This window comes from Rana temporaria, chromosome 1 (assembly GCF_905171775.1).
Source record: "Rana temporaria chromosome 1, aRanTem1.1, whole genome shotgun sequence".
NCBI lineage: Eukaryota > Metazoa > Chordata > Amphibia > Anura > Ranidae > Rana > Rana temporaria.
The window spans coordinates 431654757-431675231 of record NC_053489.1 but is presented as its reverse complement, the minus strand read 5'-3'; the positions used below and the strand labels follow the sequence as shown (position 1 = coordinate 431675231).

Here is a 20475-nt window from a genome sequence, read left to right as displayed (position 1 = left end):
CCTAGCAAGAGCTTTCCACCTCGCAAGCTCGCATGGTGGAAAGCTTTTGCAGGCGTGCTCCCGTGATACAGTGGCGGGCATAGCCGCCGACTGTATCACTCGGCCCCGCCCCCGGCGCAACGCGTCATTGGATGCGATTGACAGCAGCGCCAGCCAATGGCTGGGCTGCTATCAATCCGTCCAACCTAGCCAATCAACGGCCAGGCTGGGAACTGAAGAGGATGACGGGGACGAGTGCTGGACTTTCGAGGGGTGAGGTAAGTAAAACGGGGGTTTGGGGGGGGGGGGGGGGGGTACCGTCAGATGTTTTTTCACCTTAATGCATAGGATGCATTAAGGTGAAAAAACATTTACCTTTACAACCCCTTTTAACGCACAAAATGACAGCTGTTTATCTCTTCAAAACAGATGAGATATGCCAGAAACATACCTCCCAACATTTGAACTTCAGAATGAGGAACACTGGAGGAGGGAAAAGACCTGCGGCGCGCACAGTGCGCCATGGTAAAATGCGGGCATGGCCAAGTACTTAGCAGTGGGAGGGGCTCAATGGATGTGGTTAAACAAAACACAGGTTTCCATGTACCTATAAAATATGCTTTGATTGCTTTGTCTGAGCCTACCTTAAAGAAGAACTTCATTAAAATAGTCAGGGACTGCATAGCAACCAGCAACTGTTGAGTGTGCAATGTACAGAGTACAGGGGTGCGGAGTGTGTAATGTACAGAATGCAGGGGTCAGGAGGGTGTAATGTACAGAATATAGGGGCCAGGCGTATGTAATCTATAGAATGCAGGGGGCGGCTCCATATATTCCCTTAATCCCAACCCGACTCCATTCACCACCCCGATCCAATCCTGGCTCCATTCATCCCCGAACCCATTCCAACTCTATTAATTCCCCCTATCTCATCCTGGCTCCATCCATCCCCCAATCCCATCCCGGCTCCATCCTTCCCTCGATCCCATCTCGGCTCCATCCTTCTTGTCCCCCTTGCTCATCCCATCCTGGCTCCATCCTTTTTGTCCCCCCCCTGATCCCAGCTCCACCCGTCTTGTCCCCTCCTCATCCCATCTCCACTCTTCTTGTCCCCCCTAATCCCATCCCAAGAAATAGTAAAGGGAAAAAAACTGCGCTTATAAAAAAGAAAAATTACAATCAAATTAAGTGGATGAACCAGTCCAAAAGCAGCAATTAAACGTGAGATGTAGCACAGATAAAAATGAAAAGGAAAAAATTGCGCTAGTTACAGTCCAAATATATGATATATGCAATAAATCCAATGTTTGCACAAATGGAAGTAAATTCAATATACACCCAGTGGCTAAATCGCAGAAGAGTGAACCATCACCTTGTGGAAGGCATGCTTACCAAATAGTAAGACAAATGAGCAGGTGGCTATAACCCAGACCAGGTCTTTATCTTGCAGGGGAGACACAAACTGCGATGTGGTTGTTGCAAGCTTCCTATCTCTGGTTTAGAGATGACTCCACAGGCGGTGATTATTATAAATCGCAAAGGGAGAGATACATATACCATAGCGTAATTTTGTCAAATTATTCCAATATACAATATATACAATTGCACTTACAGTGTAAGAAACAAAAGAATCGTGAACAAATAGCACCCAGTGGATTAATCACATCGAGTGAACCAGATGGCAAAACAAAAATGTGGATATCTCTACGTCAATAGATCCTCAGCTGGAAACAAGCATGGAACCAGTGGATGGATGGAGACAAACTCCCGACAGAAAACCATGTATTTCGTATATTCCGTAAGTAACAGACCATAGCGTGATAACTTCTGAACTTGTTTTCAATAAATAAAAAGGTTGCACTTACAAACAGAAGATAAAATCTTGCATAAAATTACGAAGCAATACAAAAGCTCCCGTCCTCCTCAATGAGACGGCGTGGTCATGTACCTCCTTAGATGCGTTTCGTCATAGCTAACATTATTAATGGGAAACTTTCCCCATTGATAATGTTAGCTATGACGAAACGCATCTGAGGAGGTACGTGCTGACATCACCATGCCGTCTCGTTGAGGACGGGAGTTTTTTTTGGCTGGTGGTTGGCGGGGGGCTTATTGAAATCTGGACAAGGAGGCCCCACATTTCTGGAAACCCCCCCCCCCCCCCATGTGAATGTGAATAGGGTACATTGTACCCCTACCTATTCACCCAAAAAATGTGTCCCACAATGTAAATCTATTGTCAATCACGGCACCTGCAGACCTGAAAAATAGTCTGCAAACCCGGAAGGAGACAGCGCATCACTAGAGGGCTTCGTTTTCAGGTAATGGTCTGTATACACGATCCGAAAATCATACGAAAAATACATTTTCGAATCGATCATACGATAATCTGATCGTTAGTACACAGCTTTCAATAGCCAATCACGACAGTTCATCCAATATTATCGAATCGGACAAGCACAAAAATATTTTGATTGATATTGGACAGGGGAAGAAAAATGGTGAGCTGCGCACAGGGGGGAGAAAAGTGGTGAGCTGCGGACAGGGGGGAGAAGTGGTGAGCTGCAGAGGGGGGGAGAGATGAGCTTTGGACAGGGGGAGAATAGGTGAGCTGCGGAGGGGGGGAGAGATGAGCTTCGGACAGGGGGAAGAAGAGGTGAGCTGCGGATGAGGGGAGAAGAGGTTAGCTGCGGATGGGGGGGATAAGCGGTGAGCTGCAGAAGGGGGGGGGGTGAGAAGTGGTGAGCTTTGAATGGGGGGGGGAGTGGTGAGCTGCAGACGGGAGAAGAAGTGGTCAGCTGCGGATGGGGGGGGAAGAAGTGGTTAGCTAGGGACAGGGGGAGAAGAGGTGAGCTGCGGAGGGGGGAGAGGTGAGCTGCGAACAGGGGGATGGTAGGGGGGGGAGAAGTGGTGAGCTGCGGAGGGGAGAGATGAGCTGCGGACAGGGGGGAGTAGTGGTAAGCAGCAGAGGGGGAGAGAAGTGGTGAGCTGTGGATGGGGGAGTGGTGAGCTGCAGAGGGGGGGAGAGGTGATCTGGGGACAGGGGGGAGAAGAGGTGAGCTGCGGACAGGGGTACAAGAAGTGAGCTGCAGATGGGTGAGAAGTGGTGAGCTGCAGACAGGGGGAGAAGTGGTGATCTGCGGACGGGGGAGAAGAGGTGAGCTGCGGACGGGGGGAGAAGTGGTGAGCTGTGGACAGGGAGGAGAAGTGGAGAGCTGGGGACAGGGGGAGAAGAAGTGAGCTGCGGAGGGGGGGAGAGGTGATCTGGGAACAGGGGGGGGAGAAGAGGTGAGCTGCGGACAGGGGGAGAAGTGGTTAGCTGCAGAGGTGGGGGAGGTGAGCTGCAGACAGGGGGGAGAAGTGGTGAACTGCGGACAGGGGGAGAAGTGGTTAGCTGCGGAGGGGGGGTGGAAGTGGTGAGCTGCGGAGGGGAGGAGATGTGAGCTGCAGATAGGGGGGAGAAGAGGTGAGCTGCGGACAGGGGGAGAAGAGGTGAGCTGCGGACAGGGGGAGAAGAAGTGAGCTGTGGACAGGGGGAGAAGAAGTGAGCTGTGGACAGGGGTAGAAGAGGTGAGCTGCGGACAGGGGGAGAAGAAGTGAGCTGTGGACGGGGGCAGAGCCGTCTTAATAGCATCATGGGCCCCTGGCAAGGTAATGCTCTGGGGCCCCTACAATGATGACAGTGCAGGTAAACAGACATCAAGTAGGCAGGGGGCAGACTGCCTCCCCTGTGTATCTATCACTCTCATGGGGCCCCCAATTTTGGGTCAGCGTGGGCTCAACTACCAGCTGCTTTGGGGAAAGTGTAGGGGCCCCCCATGCAGCTGGGGCCCCTTGGCGGTGCCCAGGTGTGCCCTCTCATTAAGACAGCCCTGGACAGGGGGGCATAGGTGAACTGCAGACAAGGGTTGCAGAGGTGAGGTTTGAACAATAGATGGTTACATTGGGGGAGATATGTAATGATTTTTTTTTCTGTGCCCCTTGTGATACACACACCTCATCACTGCAGAGTACAGTTTCCTAAACCTTGTGTGTTATCCGCTCCTAAGTGCGGTAGTCTGTGCCTTTTGGGCCTACGCAGATTTGGTGCCGCTTGAGGGGCGGAGAGTTGGCTGGGGAGGGAGAGTTCCTCCACCTGTTCTCTGGAGAAAAAAAAGCCATGTATATAGTATACTATATAGATCAGACAAAAATGAGGGACAAATGAGGAGGAAGGAGGGACTTTGTTCCAGATCACGGGCAGTACCTCGAAATCAGGGACAATTGGGGAGCTATGCTGTGTGAACAGGGCCTTTGGAAGACAATTTCTGTAAACTGTATAGATCCCCCCATCCTATTGCTGGAGGTAAATCTAGTTGCAGCGTTGGCCAGAAGAGGGCACTGTGGGTTGCCCTTGTCGGCTCCCTGCCCATGAATATTGAGAAATGCTCTTATAAAAGCGGACAGCGTTCAGCCACAACCTGCACATAACACCAGTCCTCTCACATCGTTTTAATATTAATTTTCTCATAAAGTAGTACAAAGCCGAATGAACCTAAAACGACTTCAACTACCGTGATGCTTTGTGGTCAGTGTACGGGCACGACTTCCGCTTCCTGTGGGTAGACGGAAGTACTCCACACGTGTGTGTGTGTGACTTTGAACCGGGGACTAGTCAGTGCAGATATGGAAGGCTTCAGCTCTGACTTCTCCCCGTCCGGAGCGGCGGCCTCGGGCTCTGCGAAGGTGGACACCGGGGCCATCATGGAGCAGGTCAAAGTGCAGATCGCGGTGGCCAATGCGCAGGAGCTGCTACAGGTCAGACATAGCTAGGTGTGTGTGTGATAGTGACAGTGACCCAGCTTGGCACAGGGTCATGTGACCCCCTCTGAGCACTGCTGACCTTGGCTTGTTGTCATACAGCGGTGTGCTGGGCTCAGTCATTGGATATGGATTCTCTAAGCATAATATGTTACTGAGGAACCCTACTTACCTTCTCAAATGTCATATGGTGTACGTGTTGCATGACGGCGCAATTGTCATTCAAAATGTGACAGCGCTGGGCTGGAACGGGGTGAAAGTAACCACTTTCCTACTGGGCACAGGCTAATTCTACCCTTTTGAGTATGGTGCACCCATGTTTAGACAGTAGCTGTCACTTTTGAAATCGGCAGAGATATTTAAGAATGAATAAACCGTGGCAGGTGGTCTTGTAGTTCTTCTTCATGGAACATGAGCACAGCAGTCAGCGCACTCACAGTCCATTGAGACTTCCTCCAACTGAATGCCCATAGAGTGGTAAAGCAAAGAGTTGGAGGAAGAGCGCAGAAGCCTGGCACTGCACCCGGGATCCACTGTTCGCCCGTGCAATACTTTGCAGACTCCTATATAAATAAAATACAATCGGATAAGTAGCACCACAGCATCTACGAACTGGTAAGCCTCAATATAACCACTTCAGCTCCAGAAGGTTCACCTCCTTTCCTGACCAGGCCACTTTTTGCGATATGGCAGTGCGTTGCTTTAACTGACAATTGTGCAGTTGGTTGACTCTGTACCCAAATAAAATTGTCTCCCCCCCCCCCCACACAAATAAAGCTTTCTTTTGGTGGTATTTGATCAGCTGTGCAACTTTAAATTTTTAGCAATATAAACAAAAAAAAAACATTTTGAAGAAAACCATTTTAAAAAAAAATTTAAAAAATCAACTTTCTTCGTCAATTTAGGCCAATATGTAGTCTGCTACAATGGTTTGCGCAAAAGTTATAGCATCTAAAAATCCCCCCCCCCCCCTCTATTCCTAATTAATAACACTGTGACTAAATATAGTGCATAAATGTGATATCAAAAATATATCGCATCAACCAGTGTCCAAAAAACTCTTAAAGTCCATGAATCAATAACTGCTTAGTGTGGTGATCCAAACGTGCTGGTGAATGGTCACCTCAGAACGTGTGACCTTGCAATTAAGTTTGGTCAAAACACGCCTGTGAACCACCTCTGGGCTCTGCAGCAGTAGTAAAATCCTGGGATTGACAAAGTGCGTTAGTCCACCACTCTAAATCGAATAGAAATATGGCGCTATTGTTCGAGATAATGTGTGCCTCCTCGGCAGACCAGCTGTCTTCCCTGTGTCATATCACTTTATTTTATTATATATATTACAGCAGTTAAAATGATCTTTGATTATCATGTCAGATGAATAGCACCTACATTGCACTATTGTCACTTTACCGATTTAAGAAGGTAGGTATTATTACTATTATCACTTTGATTTATACCTCTTTTGGTTCTATTTAAAAAAAAAAAAAAAGGCGCAGCCTACTTTAACAGTTAATCAAAATGTGTTCCCTGGGAGTGCTTGCTAACTTTTTTTCATTGTCCCCACTCAAATTTCAGCGCAGAGGGTGTGTGGCTTTGACAGAAAAGGGTGTGTCATATTTAAATTGGGGGCGCACGAGTTTAGACAGGCCTAGGGCAGCACAAAACCTAAATACACTACTGTGTACAGGTATGTGATTTTGCCGCAGTATATGTACGTAGGGCAATCCTTAAGCATATAATACATTTTTGTTCTTTGGTTTAGATGCAATTTCAGTGTATATTGTGTATAATTTCAATACTCAAAATAAAAAATTTAGTATCTTTTGCTATCTCTGTTTGTATTGTGGCCTTCTGTTTCTGAGTGTCCTCCTTATCCTCTTATCTTGACAGAGGATGACCGATAAATGTTTTCGAAAATGTGTTGGAAAGCCAGGAAGCTCTTTGGATAATTCAGAACAGGTATGTGGCTTACACCCTTAATCTGTTTTTACACTTGTGGTTAAGGTCAGGGTTCGACAAATTCCGGTCGCCGTTACGCCTAGAATTATCGACCTGGCGCCCAGGGCAGCAGAGCTGGGGGTATCCTGTACGCGTCGGACGCCCCCCCACCCGCGATCTCGTAGTGCCGCTAATTGAGGCCGCAGAGGTGCAGGGTGTTGTGTAATGTAAAGGGGTGCAGGGTGCTGTAAAATGCAAGGGGGTCTAGAGGTGCAGTGTAAAGGGGTCCAGAGGTACAAGCGCCGTGTAATGTAAAGGGGTGCAGGGTGCTGTGTAATGTAAAGGGGTCCAGGGGTGTTCGCTTCTGTGAGCGAGCTTGGCGGGACGGGGCGCGATTTCTGGCTCCTAACTTTTTTAGCTGGCTCCTAGACTCCAAGCAAATTTGTCAAACCCTGGTTAAGGTGGTGTTTGTTTTTTCCACCAGCCCCCCAATTCATATTGCTTCCCCTTAAGCTTCAAAAGGCAAAGGACGGGGGTGTACACATGCCATGATACTTTGCATCACAGTGCAATAAAAGGCTTTTTAGGTAGGCAACATAACACCTCCCCACTGTCAGAATACAATCGTGCAGCTGGGGATTCCCCCATCCACCTCCAATGTGTGGATAGAGGAATGTGTTCCTTTTTTTTTTTTTCAGCCAGAAGGCTGATCAAAGAAAAAAAAAATCCATCCATGGCCAGCTTAGCAACTGTATTTTCCTATGAAGAAACTACATATTCTCCATTCCCTGGGTCTCTGTCCAGTGCTTTATCAGTGAGCAGTTGCCTGTCCCTCTGGTAAATAGGGACAAGTTGGATGGATTAATGTATGGACACTACAAGCTGCAGCCCCAACATGTGAGCCCATTAATACAAGGTAAGGTAAAGAAACTACACAGGGAGTATAATTACACTAATACCTATTTAACCACTTAAAGCGTAGGTCTGCCCACTACTGCAAAAATTAAGTCAGCAGCTGCACATACTGCAGCTGCTGACTTTTAATAATCGGACACTTACCTGTCCTGGAGTCCAGTGATGTCGGCACCACAGCTAATGTTTACATCAGCTGTCGGGTGCATGCCGCCTCCATTGCGAGTAAGGGAACCGGGCAGTGTAGCCTTGCTGCTTCATACCGGGAACCTTACTGCGCATGCGCAAGGCTATGCTCCTCTCTCCTACTGGCCTGGTGGCTGAGTAGGGAGCCCGGGCGGTGACATCCATACCCATACCCATGGCCAAGGCTTCCGGAAGTGGAAACAGGATACCTGTGAAAGACAGGTATCCTGTCCCCTCTACCCCCCGAACGGTGTCAAATATGTGGCACCGGAAGGGGGTGGGAGTACAACGAGCGGAAGATTCACTTTTGGGTGGAACTCTGCTTTAAGGACCAGGCCTGTTTTTAAAACTTGTTTGCTAGAAAATTACTTGGAACCCCCAAATATATATGCACCTCTCTTGCCGCCGATAAAATAACTTGCGGGGAGCCTACTTTTAACGTATAGAGGTCTATCCACCGTTTAAGAAAATACCAGGGTTATGGCAGATATCTGATGCCATAACCCCAGTATTCTACATCAAAGTACTGTTGTACAGCGGTAAATGGTTAAAACAACAAAAACATTTGAAAGTGTACAGTGCCTTTAAACACTTCAATACCGGGCACTTTCCCCCCCTTTCTGCCCAGTACAATGTTCAACTTTCAGTGCTGTTGCATTTTGAATGACAATTGAGCGGTCATACAACACTGTACCCAAATTAAATTTTTATTTTCTTCCCACAAATAGAGCTTTCTTTTGGTGGTATTTGATCACCTCCTGCAGTTTTTATTTTTTGCTAAACTAAAAAAAGTTTTTCTTTGTCTGTTATAAAATTTAGTTTTCTCCTTCAATGATGAGGTCGCACTGATGAGGTGGCAGTGATATATAGAATTGATGGGCGGCACTGTTGGCCTCCGTCAGTCTCCTTATCGCAATCGAAAATGCGATGTGTCAGATTGACACGCAGCCCCAACGATCGCAGCACTGTACACACACCAATGGAGACAACTATGTTTGCTGATTATATATTCAGGCTCTGCTTCTTACTTTTCTAACTTTGCAGTGCTACATAACTTAATTTTTAACTGATTCCTTTTACAATGAACGTTCTAAGAATTGAGAGCAATACACAGCTGATATGTTACCAAAGAGGGTAACTGTACTGCGTCACTTAGAGCTCCTTCTGGTGACTAACCCACAAATCGGTTTAACCACTTGCTGAACTTATAACTGGCATATACGGTGGCAGAGCGGCCTCCCTGCACTGAATCACCTACCTAGTATGCGATACGCATGCTCAGCCAGCGGGCGTGCGCACCTGCTGGCCTGGCTGTGCTATGATTCATAATGGCACATGCCGATCACCGGGTCCCGGCCAATGATTGATCACCAGCAGCCGGTGATTGGCTCTGAGCTTCACCAAACATAGCTCTGTGAATGAAAACCACACAGAGCTGTGTTCAGTGACATAGGATTTGCTGGTTTAAAGGGGTTGTAAAGGTTTGTTTTTTATTTTCTAAATGGGTTCCTTAAAGTGGAGTTCCACCCATTTTTTTATGTTTGTCTGTGCTGCATGCCCTAATCTCATAGTGTTCAGAATGGACAATTTTTATTTATTTTGTTGCTTGTAAATACCTTTATTTTGTAGTCCTTCATTACTTCCTCCTCCTTATTAGCCTAGGCTATTAAGTCACAAGGCTATTCGCAAGGGTTTCTGGGATAGGCATCGTGTATCCCAGTAGTCCTTGCAAATAGCCTATTTGAATAGAGAAGGGGTGGCAACTTCCTCTGACACTCCCGTTGCTATGGAAACCTGACTGAAACCTATTACATCGCATGTGCGAGATCTGCAAGGCTGAAATCCAGGAAGTCATACAGTCTGGCTTCATGATGCCCACACTTAAGATGGCCACGGTCTATTTCTAGATTATAAACTAAATGCTCTAACAACCTAACAAAACGGACCTTGGTTTACAGACTAACTTTAATAGACTACATTAAGCTTGTCTATTACAGGGGTATTTATATTTAAAAAGTGAAATTGTGGGTGGAACTCCGCTTTAAAGCTAGTGCATTGTTGGTTCACTAACCTTTTCCTTAAATTTCTCTTCTAAATGTTTTTTTTCTTTGTTTTCTTTGTCTGAATTTCTCACTACCTGTTCCTCCTCAGTAAGGTGTTCAGTAAGCTGTTCTAAATGACTTCCCCACCACTTGGATGATGGTGGAAAGCTTACTGAGGAGAAACAGGAAGTGAGAAATTCAAACAAAGAAAAGAAAACATTTAGAAGGGAAATTGAAGGAAAAGGTAAGTGAACCAACAATGCACTAGCTTAAAGGAACCTATTTAGAAAATAAGACGAACCTTTACAACCCCTTTAAGCTAAAGGAATGAAAACAACTAGACCCCCCCCCCCCCCCAATAAAAGCAGCAAACGGTACACACACCAACACTTGATAGGCACACATTTAACCCTGTGAGCGTTTTAGATGTTAACCCCATCCTAGCCAGTGCAGAGACAGTGTATAGTCTTATCACTGTATTGGTGTCACTGGTGATGTCAGTGGCAGTCATTTCCCACCCAGCGTCAGATTGCCTGCTGCACAATCGCAGTCCATTATAAGTCGCTGATTGCTAGTAGAAAAAAACCAGTACATATCCATGGTTTATAGACACTAACTTTCACACAAACCAAAGATATGTCGCAGAATAAATTTTGGCCAAAATGTATTGGTGTTTGACACAAAAAAAGCCCCTGTTCCCTTATAGCAGATGAAACGGCACAGTGCTTGTGCTCTCATCTGCCCCTCTCTAAACTGTAACAAAAAAAAACATGGCTGATCCTGCCAGTTCCTGTGTCCTGACCAGGATAATCATGGCTGCTGATCCCTGTGGTGAGTTGACATGCCTCCGTCATCTGCCGCTCTCCTCCTTCTTTTTTTTTTTTTTTTTTTTTGCAGGGTTTATTTTTTTATTTATATGTATAAAAAAATCAAATATTACCAAAAGAAAGCTGTGTGTATGTGTGATATATAGTGTAGAAAAAATGTAGCGCCAAAATTTAAAATGATAATAAATCTCCTGAAAGGATGATGTGAAGGTGCTTATGACAATCAAACGACTGATGACAATAATTGCTCTAGTGACACAAAAATTATATATACAAAACCTGTGAGGTAAGATCAAAACAGATGCCACTCAATTATAAATACCAATGTGAATGGTGCAAAATAACATAAGTGATCTGATCAAATATAAAAATGAGATAGAGCATCTAGTCTCTCATAAACACCCACTGGGTGTTGGATGAAAAATTGCAGGTGCAAAATCCATACACATGTGAACTAAAAAGTCCTTTGGAAGTACATGTAAGTTTCTTCAGATATTGGGGTGGAGCATGCGATCTTTAACACAAATAACTCTCTTCAAACTTGGACAACAATTATAAAGATGGGTACTCTTACCAGAAAAGGTGGACCCTCAGCCTCACCATACGGTGGGAGGGTCGTCAAGGCTTTAACAGACTACCGTCTGAATCTGGGAGTCTCCCCTTGGGATGATACGGTCCAAAGATGACCATACAAAGTCTTGATTGTCCGGAGAGAGTGTTGTAGATGAAAGTCAGCCCGTCAAGGTTGCTCCAAACACCCCGATTGTTATGCAAAAAGAGAACAATATAGAGGTGCTCCTCATAGTGTAAAAAGTAATTTATTTAAAAACTTTTTCAAAAATTGCACACACAGTGGCAAAAAATAAAATGAAATAAAAATGAAAGTGAAAAGCTAGCAAAGCCACACTTAAGTGAACAGTTATAAACAGCAGCAAACTAAAAAAATTCAGTAAAAAAACACAACAAATGAAAAAAGCATCAAGCGCTGGTGGATCAGGTGTTGGCTGTCACGGATCTGGAGGAACAGGTATTTATAGTAGTAGAGTGTGAGGAACTGTCAGAAAACCCCAGTTGAAGTCCTCTCGTGACGAAACCGGTCGGGTGATAGCTCTCTTACTCTACTGCTGACTTTTTTGGAAATTCTCCTTTACCTTTCAAGGTGGGAGCGCTTGCTGCTTTTTTCATTTGTTGTGGTTTTTTACTGAATTTTTTTAGTTTGCTGCTGTTTATAACTGTTCACTTAAGTGTGGCTTTGCTAGCTTTTCACTTTCATTTTTATTTCATTTTATTTTTTGCCACTGTGTGTGCAATTTTTGAAAAAGTTTTTAAATAAATTACTTTTTACACTATGAGGAGCACCTCTATATTGTTCTCTTTTTGCATAACAATCGGGGTGTTTGGAGCAACCTTGACGGGCTGACTTTCATCTACAACACTCTCTCCGGACAATCAAGACTTTGTATGGTCATCTTTGGACCGTATCATCCCAAGGGGAGACTCCCAGATTCAGACGGTAGTCTGTTAAAGCCTTGACGACCCTCCCACCGTATGGTGAGGCTGAGGGTCCACCTTTTCTGGTAAGAGTACCCATCTTTATAATTGTTGTCCAAGTTTGAAGAGAGTTATTTGTGTTGAAGATCGCATGCTCCACCCCAATATCTGAAGAAACTTACATGTACTTCCAAAGGACTTTTTAGTTCACATGTGTATGGATTTTGCACCTGCAATTTTTCATCCAACACCCAGTGGGTGTTTATGAGAGACTAGATGCTCTATCTCATTTTTATATTTGATCAGATCACTTATGTTATTTTGCACCATTCACATTGGTATTTATAATTGAGTGGCATCTGTTTTGATCTTACCTCACAGGTTTTGTATATATAATTTTTGTGTCACTAGAGCAATTATTGTCATCAGTCGTTTGATTGTCATAAGCACCTTCACATCATCCTTTCAGGAGATTTATTATCATTTTAAATTTTGGCGCTACATTTTTTCTACACTGTTTTTCACGAAGTATCCTGCTTTGTTATGTTGGCAGCCTGATCCACGACCACTTGTGGTTTGCGCAATATTTTTTGCTATATATTTTTTTGTGTGATATATAGCTTTCTATATCATTATCGGGGATGTTGGCAACGTAAATATGGCTTGTTTGGATGGTCACATTTTTTTTCTGAATGGCAAATAATGACCTGCTCATGAAGAGGTGAAATGTTTCCGGAGCTGAAGTGGTTGATCGTATAACAAAAATAAGGAAGAGCAAGCATGTAAAATGTTAGTTACATCCAGTGGGTATAAAAAATTACCCCCCCCCCCTTTTAAAATAATTGTGTTGTGCTCCAGCTGTATTTACTCTACTCAGTGCAACTTATAACATCCAAGTGAAAGATATAACACCAACATGTCAGGGGGAAAAAAAATCAAACAGAATCAATAATATCATATCTTTTGGGATATGTCTCTACTAACTTTGCACATATTTGCCCATTCTTCTTTGAAGAACTGCTTAAAGCGGTGGTTCCCCCTAAAACAAATTTCTAACAATACATTCGTAAGACCCGTTACACTGCGGGTAGGCTGGCTTTTGTTTTTTTAGTACATACCTCGATCTCGGCGTTTCGTCCCTTGGCGGTGGGCGTTCCTAGTTGATTGACGTTCCTCCGACGGGCACATACTGCGCGTCACGACTTTCCGAAGAAGCCGAACGTCATTGCGCAGGCGCCGTATAGAGTCGGCTCTATACGGCGCCTGCGCAGCGACGTTCGGCTTCTTTCGGAAAGTCGTGACGTCACGTATGTGCCCGTCGGAGGAACGTCAATCAACTAGGAACGCCCACCGCCAAGGGACGAAACGCCGAGATCGAGGTATGTACTAAAAAAACAAAAGCCAGCCTACCCGCAGTGTAACGGGTCTTACGAATGTATTGTTAGAAATTTGTTTTAGGGGGAACCACCCCTTTAAGTTGTTACAGTGCCTTGAAAAAGTATTCATACCCCTTGAAATTTTCCACATTTTTGTCATGTTGCGACCAAAAACGTAAATGTATTTTATGAGTGGATTGGTCGGATGACATGCATAGCGGACACGGACGCAGCCCACTCTACTCTTGGGCCCTCCGATCTGATCTTCTTCTTTTTTTTTAAGGGGATCGAATTGGAGGTAGGTGGGTATAAATGGACACAAGTCCGTTTTTTCTTTTGCCGCTCTATAGAGGTGAATGGAGGGTCCAATTGGGTTGGACTGATCTGTGAAAGGGACCTAAGGCTGCTTTCACACTGATGCGCTGCAGTTTACCCACACTGTGGGTGCAGTGCAGTGCACCTGTGGGTTAGCTGCACTTTTCTATAGATTTCTATTATATCCTGCAGGTGTGCTGCACTTTCAGAAAGCAAACCAAATTACAGAAGTCTATGGCTCAGTGAAGGTAACCCGCAGGCACACTACGCTACACCTGCGGATCAGTTTTAAAAGCAGCCCAGTAACTAATGCAGAAGATGTGCCCATATATATACACTGTGATTTTAGTAATAAACTGACCTATAATAGCCGAAAATAAGTCAGGCAGAGCACATTTGGTATCACTCCGCCTGTGACAGGAGCCAGTGCTATACAGGAAGCATTGGCTTATGTGTCTCTGCTCCGAAGCCCCTTGCTTCCTCTACTTGTTTCATTCACGACACTAATGCCCTGAGATAAAGGGTTGGGAACCAAAGATCTGGGCTTGCCATCCCACCAACACAGAGCAGGAGGTCACGGGCCACATCTGAGGGCTCTGCGGGCCACATGTGGGCCACTGGTTGGGCACACCTGTGCTAGAACAACACAAAGTGGCACATAATTGTGAAGTGGAAGGAAAACAATAAATGGTTTTAAACATTATTTATTTTTACAAATATGTGAAAAGTGTGGGGTGCATTTGTATTCAGCCCCCCCTGCGTAAATTCTTTGTAGAACCACCTTTTAATTGCAATTACAGCTGCAAGTCTTTTTGGGGATGTCTCTACAAGCTTTGCACATCTAGAGTGAACATTTTGCCCATTCTTGCAAAATAGCTCAAGCTCTGTCAGATTGGACGGAGAGTATCTGTGAACAGCAATTTTCAAGTCTTGCCACAGATTCTCAAATGGATTTAGATCTGGACTTTGACTGGGTCATTCTAACACATGACTATGCTTTGATTTAAACCATTCCATTGTAGCTCTGGCTGTATGTTTAGGGTCGTTGTCCTGCTGGATGACGAACCTCAGTCTCAATTTTTTTTTTTGCAGACTCTAACAGGTTCTCTTTTAAAATTGGCCTGTATTTGGATTTTTTCCATATTCCCATCAACTCCGACCAGCTTCCCTGTCCCTGCTGAAGAAAAGCATCCCCACAACATGATGCTGCCACCACCATGTTTCATGGTGGGGATGGTGTGTTCAGGGTCATGTGCAATGTTGGATTTCTGCTATACATAGTGTTTTGCTTTTAGGCCAAAAAGTTCAATTTCGTTCTCATCTGACCAGAGCACCTTCTTCCGCATATTTGCTGTGTCCCCCACATGGCTTCTTGCAAACAGGAATTATGGCTTTCCTCTTGCCACTCTTCCCATAAAGGCCAGATTTGTGGAGTGCACAACTAATAGTAGTCCTGTGGACAGATTCTCCCACCTGAACTGTGGATCTCTGCAGCTCCTCCAGAGTTACTATGGGCCTCTCGGCTGCTTCTCTGATTAATGCTTTTCTTGCCTGGCCTGTCAGTTTAGGTGGACGGCCATGTCTTGATAGGTTTGCAGTTGTGCCATACTCTTTCCATTTTTGGATGATGTATTGAACAGTACTCCATTAGATGTTCAAAGCTTGGGATATGTATTGCTTGTTCTCGAACAAACCTCTGTGCTATTTTTTTTTTGGTTCAATATACTTCAATGGAAAAGCTGCAGAAAAGCATGTAATGTGTTTTTGCGGCAATTTGTGTTTTGTAATCTGCCCAACAACAAATTGGCCCAAAAAGTGTTTAAAAATGCAAATTGTTTTTTTTTTAAAGGCTATTATCCGATTAATCGAAACAATAATCGATTATGAAAATAATCGTTAGTTGCAGCCCTACTATTTACTAATTAGGTGACTACTGAAGGTAACTGGTTCCACTAGATTTTAGTTAGGGGTATCAGAGTAAAGGGGGCTGAATACAAATGCACGCCACACTTTTCAGATATTTGTGAAACATTTTGAAAACCATTTTTCCTTCCACTTCACAATTATGTGCCACTTTGTGTTGGTCTATCACATACAACCAAACACCTAAATGCATTTTTATTGGAATTGTAACATGACAAAAGTTTGAAAATGTCAAGGGGTATTAATACTTTTTCAAGGCACTGTAAATTTTGATGGTGATCATTTGTGGACTGCCGTCTTCAAGTCCTTCCACAGATTTTCAATGGGGCTTAAGTCTGGGCTCTGACTAGGCCATGCAAGAACTTTCAAGTTTTTCCCCTTCAACCACTGTGTGGTCATTTTCGCTGTGTGCTTTGGGTCATCGTCATGTTGGAAGGTAAACCTTCTTCCCATTGACAACTTTCTGGCAGAAGATTTTCCTCAAGAATGTGACTGTTTAATCGCCCCATCCATTTTTTTTTTTTTTCCTTCTATCCTGACAAGTGCTCCAGTCCCTGCTGCAGAGAAACACCCCCCATAGCAGTATATTACCACCTCCATGCTTTACCATAGGAATGGTGAGCTGTATTGGATTTCTGCCAGACAGCTCGTTTGGTGTTGAAGCCTAATCATTCAAATTTAGTCTTGTGTGACCATAACACCTTTTCCCATGTGGCCTCAGAATCTTCAGGGTTAATTTTGGCAAAGCTGAGTCATGGCTGCATGTGGCTTTTTCCTTGCAAGCCACATTTGTGGAGAATTTGTGATATTGTTACATGCACGCAATGACCACTTTGTCATAAATTCCTGCAACTGTTTCAGAGTTGCTGTAGGCCTCTTGGTAGCCTCTCCGACCAGTTTCCTCCTGGCTCTTATCTAATTTGGTGCAACATCCTGATCCAGGGAGGATCTGTGTTGTACCCAAAACATTCCACTGTGCTGCTAGGGTTTGATGAAGCCCTTTTTTTTTTTGGATCTTACTATCCATCACTTGCTCTTTTGACATTGCATTGCCACCCATATTGGATTGCTTCAGTTGTACTACCAGAAACTAAAATGCTCCAGGAGAGCTTTTTTCATTGCTGAGCTAATCAAAATGATCACAGTTGAAAGTCAAATGGCTTTGTATGCCATTGATTAGCTACACCTGATTGAGCTTACAAGTTCTCACATGTTGGTGTGTTATCTTTCACTTGGATGTTATAAGTTGCACTGCGTAAATACAGCTGGATAAAACAAACGGCGAACCATCTTGATTTCAGGCTACAAGGCAACAAGATGTGATTATTTTAAAGGGTGGTGATTCTTATCTATAACCACTAATATACACCGTTATTTCAAATACAGTGGCAAGTAGTACATATTTAATAAAATCCTGTTAGACCCATAATCCTAAAGAGGCCTATTAAAATGTGACATGCTGACAACAGATGGGCCATTGAAGCCTTTGGGCTGCGTCGCCGCTCCAGGCTTTACTAGCTATTGTTGGAGAACTCGGTCCTCTCCCCTGCAGCTGCTGCTCCCTGACACATGACTTACCCGCAGTGGCCTGAAAATGGGTAAGTATACAGATTGATCTTGTGCAAGTTAGTCAGAATTGGAGTTTTAAAATTTGGGTAGAAGTCCACTTTAAAACCATATCTCATGAACATTGTGTAAAAACCCTTATAAAATTAGTGTTTTTGTTTCTGGATTTTAGTTTGTTTTGGGAATCCAGCTGTCATTAAGTAATGGCTTTTTTTTGTACCATAGAAGTGCATTGCAATGTGCATGGACAGATACATGGATGCCTGGAATACCGTATCCAGAGCGTACACCTCCAGGCTACAACGAGAGCGTGCTAAGATGTGATATGAGCCGGGACATCTGCATCCAACAGAACCCTGACATTGACTGACCTCTATTGCTGACAACAGCTCTGAGTTTACCATTCCCATTATGCAGGGAGCAGCTACTGGCGGTTTATGGGTTCAATTGTAAATTGAAAAACCTAATGACTATGCCACTGATGAACTGATGCTGAATCTGCTGTTACATGTATCCTTAATGTAGCAGTTATGGTGAACTTCTCATTGGCAGTCTTCTGTGCAGGAATGTAGACTGATTTTTTTTTTTTTCTTTTTAATGTCCATTCATGTCTGTTTCACTGGTCCCCCAAATAGTGTTTTTTTTTTTTTTCTTTGTACCAGCCTTAATCTGTTATATATATTTGGAACCCCATGTATGTTGTATAAAATACCTTTTTAAAGATATGAGCATCTATTAAAAATAATAATGAGCAGTAGCACTTGTCAAATTACAGTACAGTAATTCCCCTAAATATGAACCTTCAATTTGCAAATTTTCAAAGGTGCAAACGTGTTTGAATATCATGTAAAGCTGGGTACACACAGGGTTTGTTATTTCTTTTGTTTTTTGTTCAACTCTGTGGAAGAACTCGGAAAAAACCTGACGGATCACCATACTAACACAAGCAATATTGTGGCAATCTCCCCTCCTTGCCCTTGTGCTCGGACAGTGGGTCTCCTCCCTCTAGAACACACTGATCAGCGCTCACAGCCATTGTCTGCAAGCGCTAATCTTTGAGTTTATGAACAATCTCCCGGAATGGAACACGTTCATAAGTAGGGGCTTGCTGTAATCTATATTTTGTTTTAAACTTTGCCATTGTGTCCTAAATGTACTGTATCTGATTTTTGGCCATTTTCTCTGCCAAACAGTTTTTTAATTGTACAGCTGTTAATCTTTTAACAGATGAGTCAGATGTGAAAAAAGTTGTTTAATCAGTAGGTAATGCTGGTTTTCATACAAAATAATCCCGTACATATTCATTACAACCCTGTTACAGATTGTCAGAAGGCGATTGCTGATGTCATCTTGCTTGTTTTTCTTCTCCATTCTCTTCTGTCTTCTTCTTTGTTTCTCATGATGGACACAAGGATGACAAAATAAAAATGATTGTGATTCATTATTGTGGCTGCCTGGTAATTATTTGATAAAATAAGACTTGGAGTACGTAATTATTTAGTGCTGTCACTATTGTCTAATTTAAAACAATTTCCAAAAAATTAGGTCTTTTCCCGACATTGCTGTCTGTAGTGTGAATGAGCAGAATGTACAGTTCCATGATTGGTGAATAAAAAAACTATTAGATTTCACTCTAGCACATGATTATTAGTTTCTTTAAAATGTTTTCAATTCTTGGGGGTATCAAATTACAATAAATTGTGCCCTTATCTCTGAGATTCAGCAGCACAACAATAGATTTTCCATTACTTACTGGTGTGATATGCCCGATTTGTGACTGGTTAAAGTGGACCTATTATATAAGCCCACCCTTTTTTTGGAAGCAAGAAAAGCTTACACAAGACCTGAAATTCCTTGTCCACTGAAACTGCTTCTACTCCAGGATACTGTAGCAACCAGTCGTCTAGCCAATGCTGAAGTGGAAATCGCACATTTCATGTCATTTGTTTATGTGGCTGTCTGCATTAGTATTATAGAGCTTCAGTTTCTGAATCCAAGGTAGGTATTTCAGGACTTCTGTAAGAGCAGGAGGCGCACATAGTAACAGAGGAAGGCTTATATGAAGATAGAGCCACTTTAATTTAAACCACTGTGGTCTATAAATCCTTTATCAGACTTAGCACTGTGATCATATTATTGTATTCCTATATTAGAATGAACTTGTAACCAGTTAACATTGTGTATTTATATATTGTACTGTTAATTTGTTTCCCACAGAACGGGTGCATGCAATCATGTCTTACACAAGTTCTTCATAAGGTGGTCATAACAGGTCACCTTTTTTATTTATACAAAATAGTCTAAATGGTCCACTTCAAAAGCATACAAGTGAACTGGGCAGTAAAATGTCCTTTGTGGTCATTCCATGCTCAAAGGTCAGCAGTTAACACTCTTCCCTGCAAGCATTTTATAATGATCCATTTGGCCTTCTGACTTTGCCACTCCCTGAGTTGAATCTCTTTATAAACGTAAAGTCTGTCCAATCCAGTTGCGGACAGATGTTATCCTGGTGTAAACTCCTGGAAAATAGGGCCTTGCACAGCCATAGCCCCAGCTGGTTATTCCAGCTAGAAACCATCGTCCAGATGTTTCCCTGCATGCTAGTGGTCCTCCAGCATCCCCCTAAAAGGAACAAAAAATAAGAGTTAGACCATGACACCTACAGAGGCAACATACATGCACTTTTTATATTCCAAAGTTGCTTCTAATTGCCGTTTTCCAAATGATTGGGATGTATGAACTGTTTTCTCAGTACACAGATGCACTGACCTAGATATGCTGTGTGCATTTTTCTAATTAAAGTAGAATGTTGCCAAATATTAAAAATGGGCAGGTTGTTTTAATGCAAAAGAGACATGCTATGGGGGTTATTTGCAAAAGGCAAATCCACTTTACACTACAAGTGCACTTGGAAGTGCAGTCGCTGTAGATCTGAAATGAGGGACAGCTCTGCTGATTATCATCCAATTATGTGCAAGCTAAAATGCTGTTTTTTTTTTTTCCTTGCATGTCCCCCTCAGATTCACAGTGACTGCACTTCCAAGTGCCCTTGTAGTGCAAAGTGGATTTGCCTTTTGTAAATAACCCCCAATGTCTCTTCTGCATTAAAGTTGCTTA

General features: G+C 43.6%; 2 protein-coding genes across 2 annotated transcripts in view; one reads left to right on the top strand and one right to left on the bottom strand.

Moving 5' to 3' along the window:
* Positions 1–4551: 4551 nt before the first annotated feature.
* TIMM13 (translocase of inner mitochondrial membrane 13) lies at positions 4552–18799 on the top strand. The gene is made up of 3 exons (XM_040325676.1): positions 4552–4776; positions 6673–6741; positions 17584–18799. Exons 1-3 carry the CDS (start codon positions 4645–4647, stop codon positions 17680–17682), a joined length of 300 nt encoding a protein of 99 aa, XP_040181610.1. The 5' UTR covers positions 4552–4644; the 3' UTR covers positions 17683–18799.
* TMPRSS9 (transmembrane serine protease 9) overlaps positions 18598–20475 on the bottom strand; it is a 184598-nt gene continuing 182720 nt past the window's right edge. The window contains exon 21 of the mRNA XM_040325655.1: positions 18598–19980. Within this exon, the coding sequence (XP_040181589.1) occupies positions 19819–19980 (162 nt within the window). The 3' untranslated portion in view covers positions 18598–19818. The remainder of the gene's footprint in view (positions 19981–20475) is intronic.

Excerpts from the sequence above, each read along its gene's own strand:
- TIMM13 (XM_040325676.1), top strand. The coding sequence starts at position 4,645 with ATGGAAGGCTTCAGCTCTGACTTCTCCCCGTCCGGAGCGGCGGCCTCG. Across the intron at positions 4,777-6,672 it reads ATGCGCAGGAGCTGCTACAG|AGGATGACCGATAAATGTTT; the intron begins GTCAGACATAGC and ends TTATCTTGACAG. Across the intron at positions 6,742-17,583 it reads CTTTGGATAATTCAGAACAG|AAGTGCATTGCAATGTGCAT; the intron begins GTATGTGGCTTA and ends TTTGTACCATAG.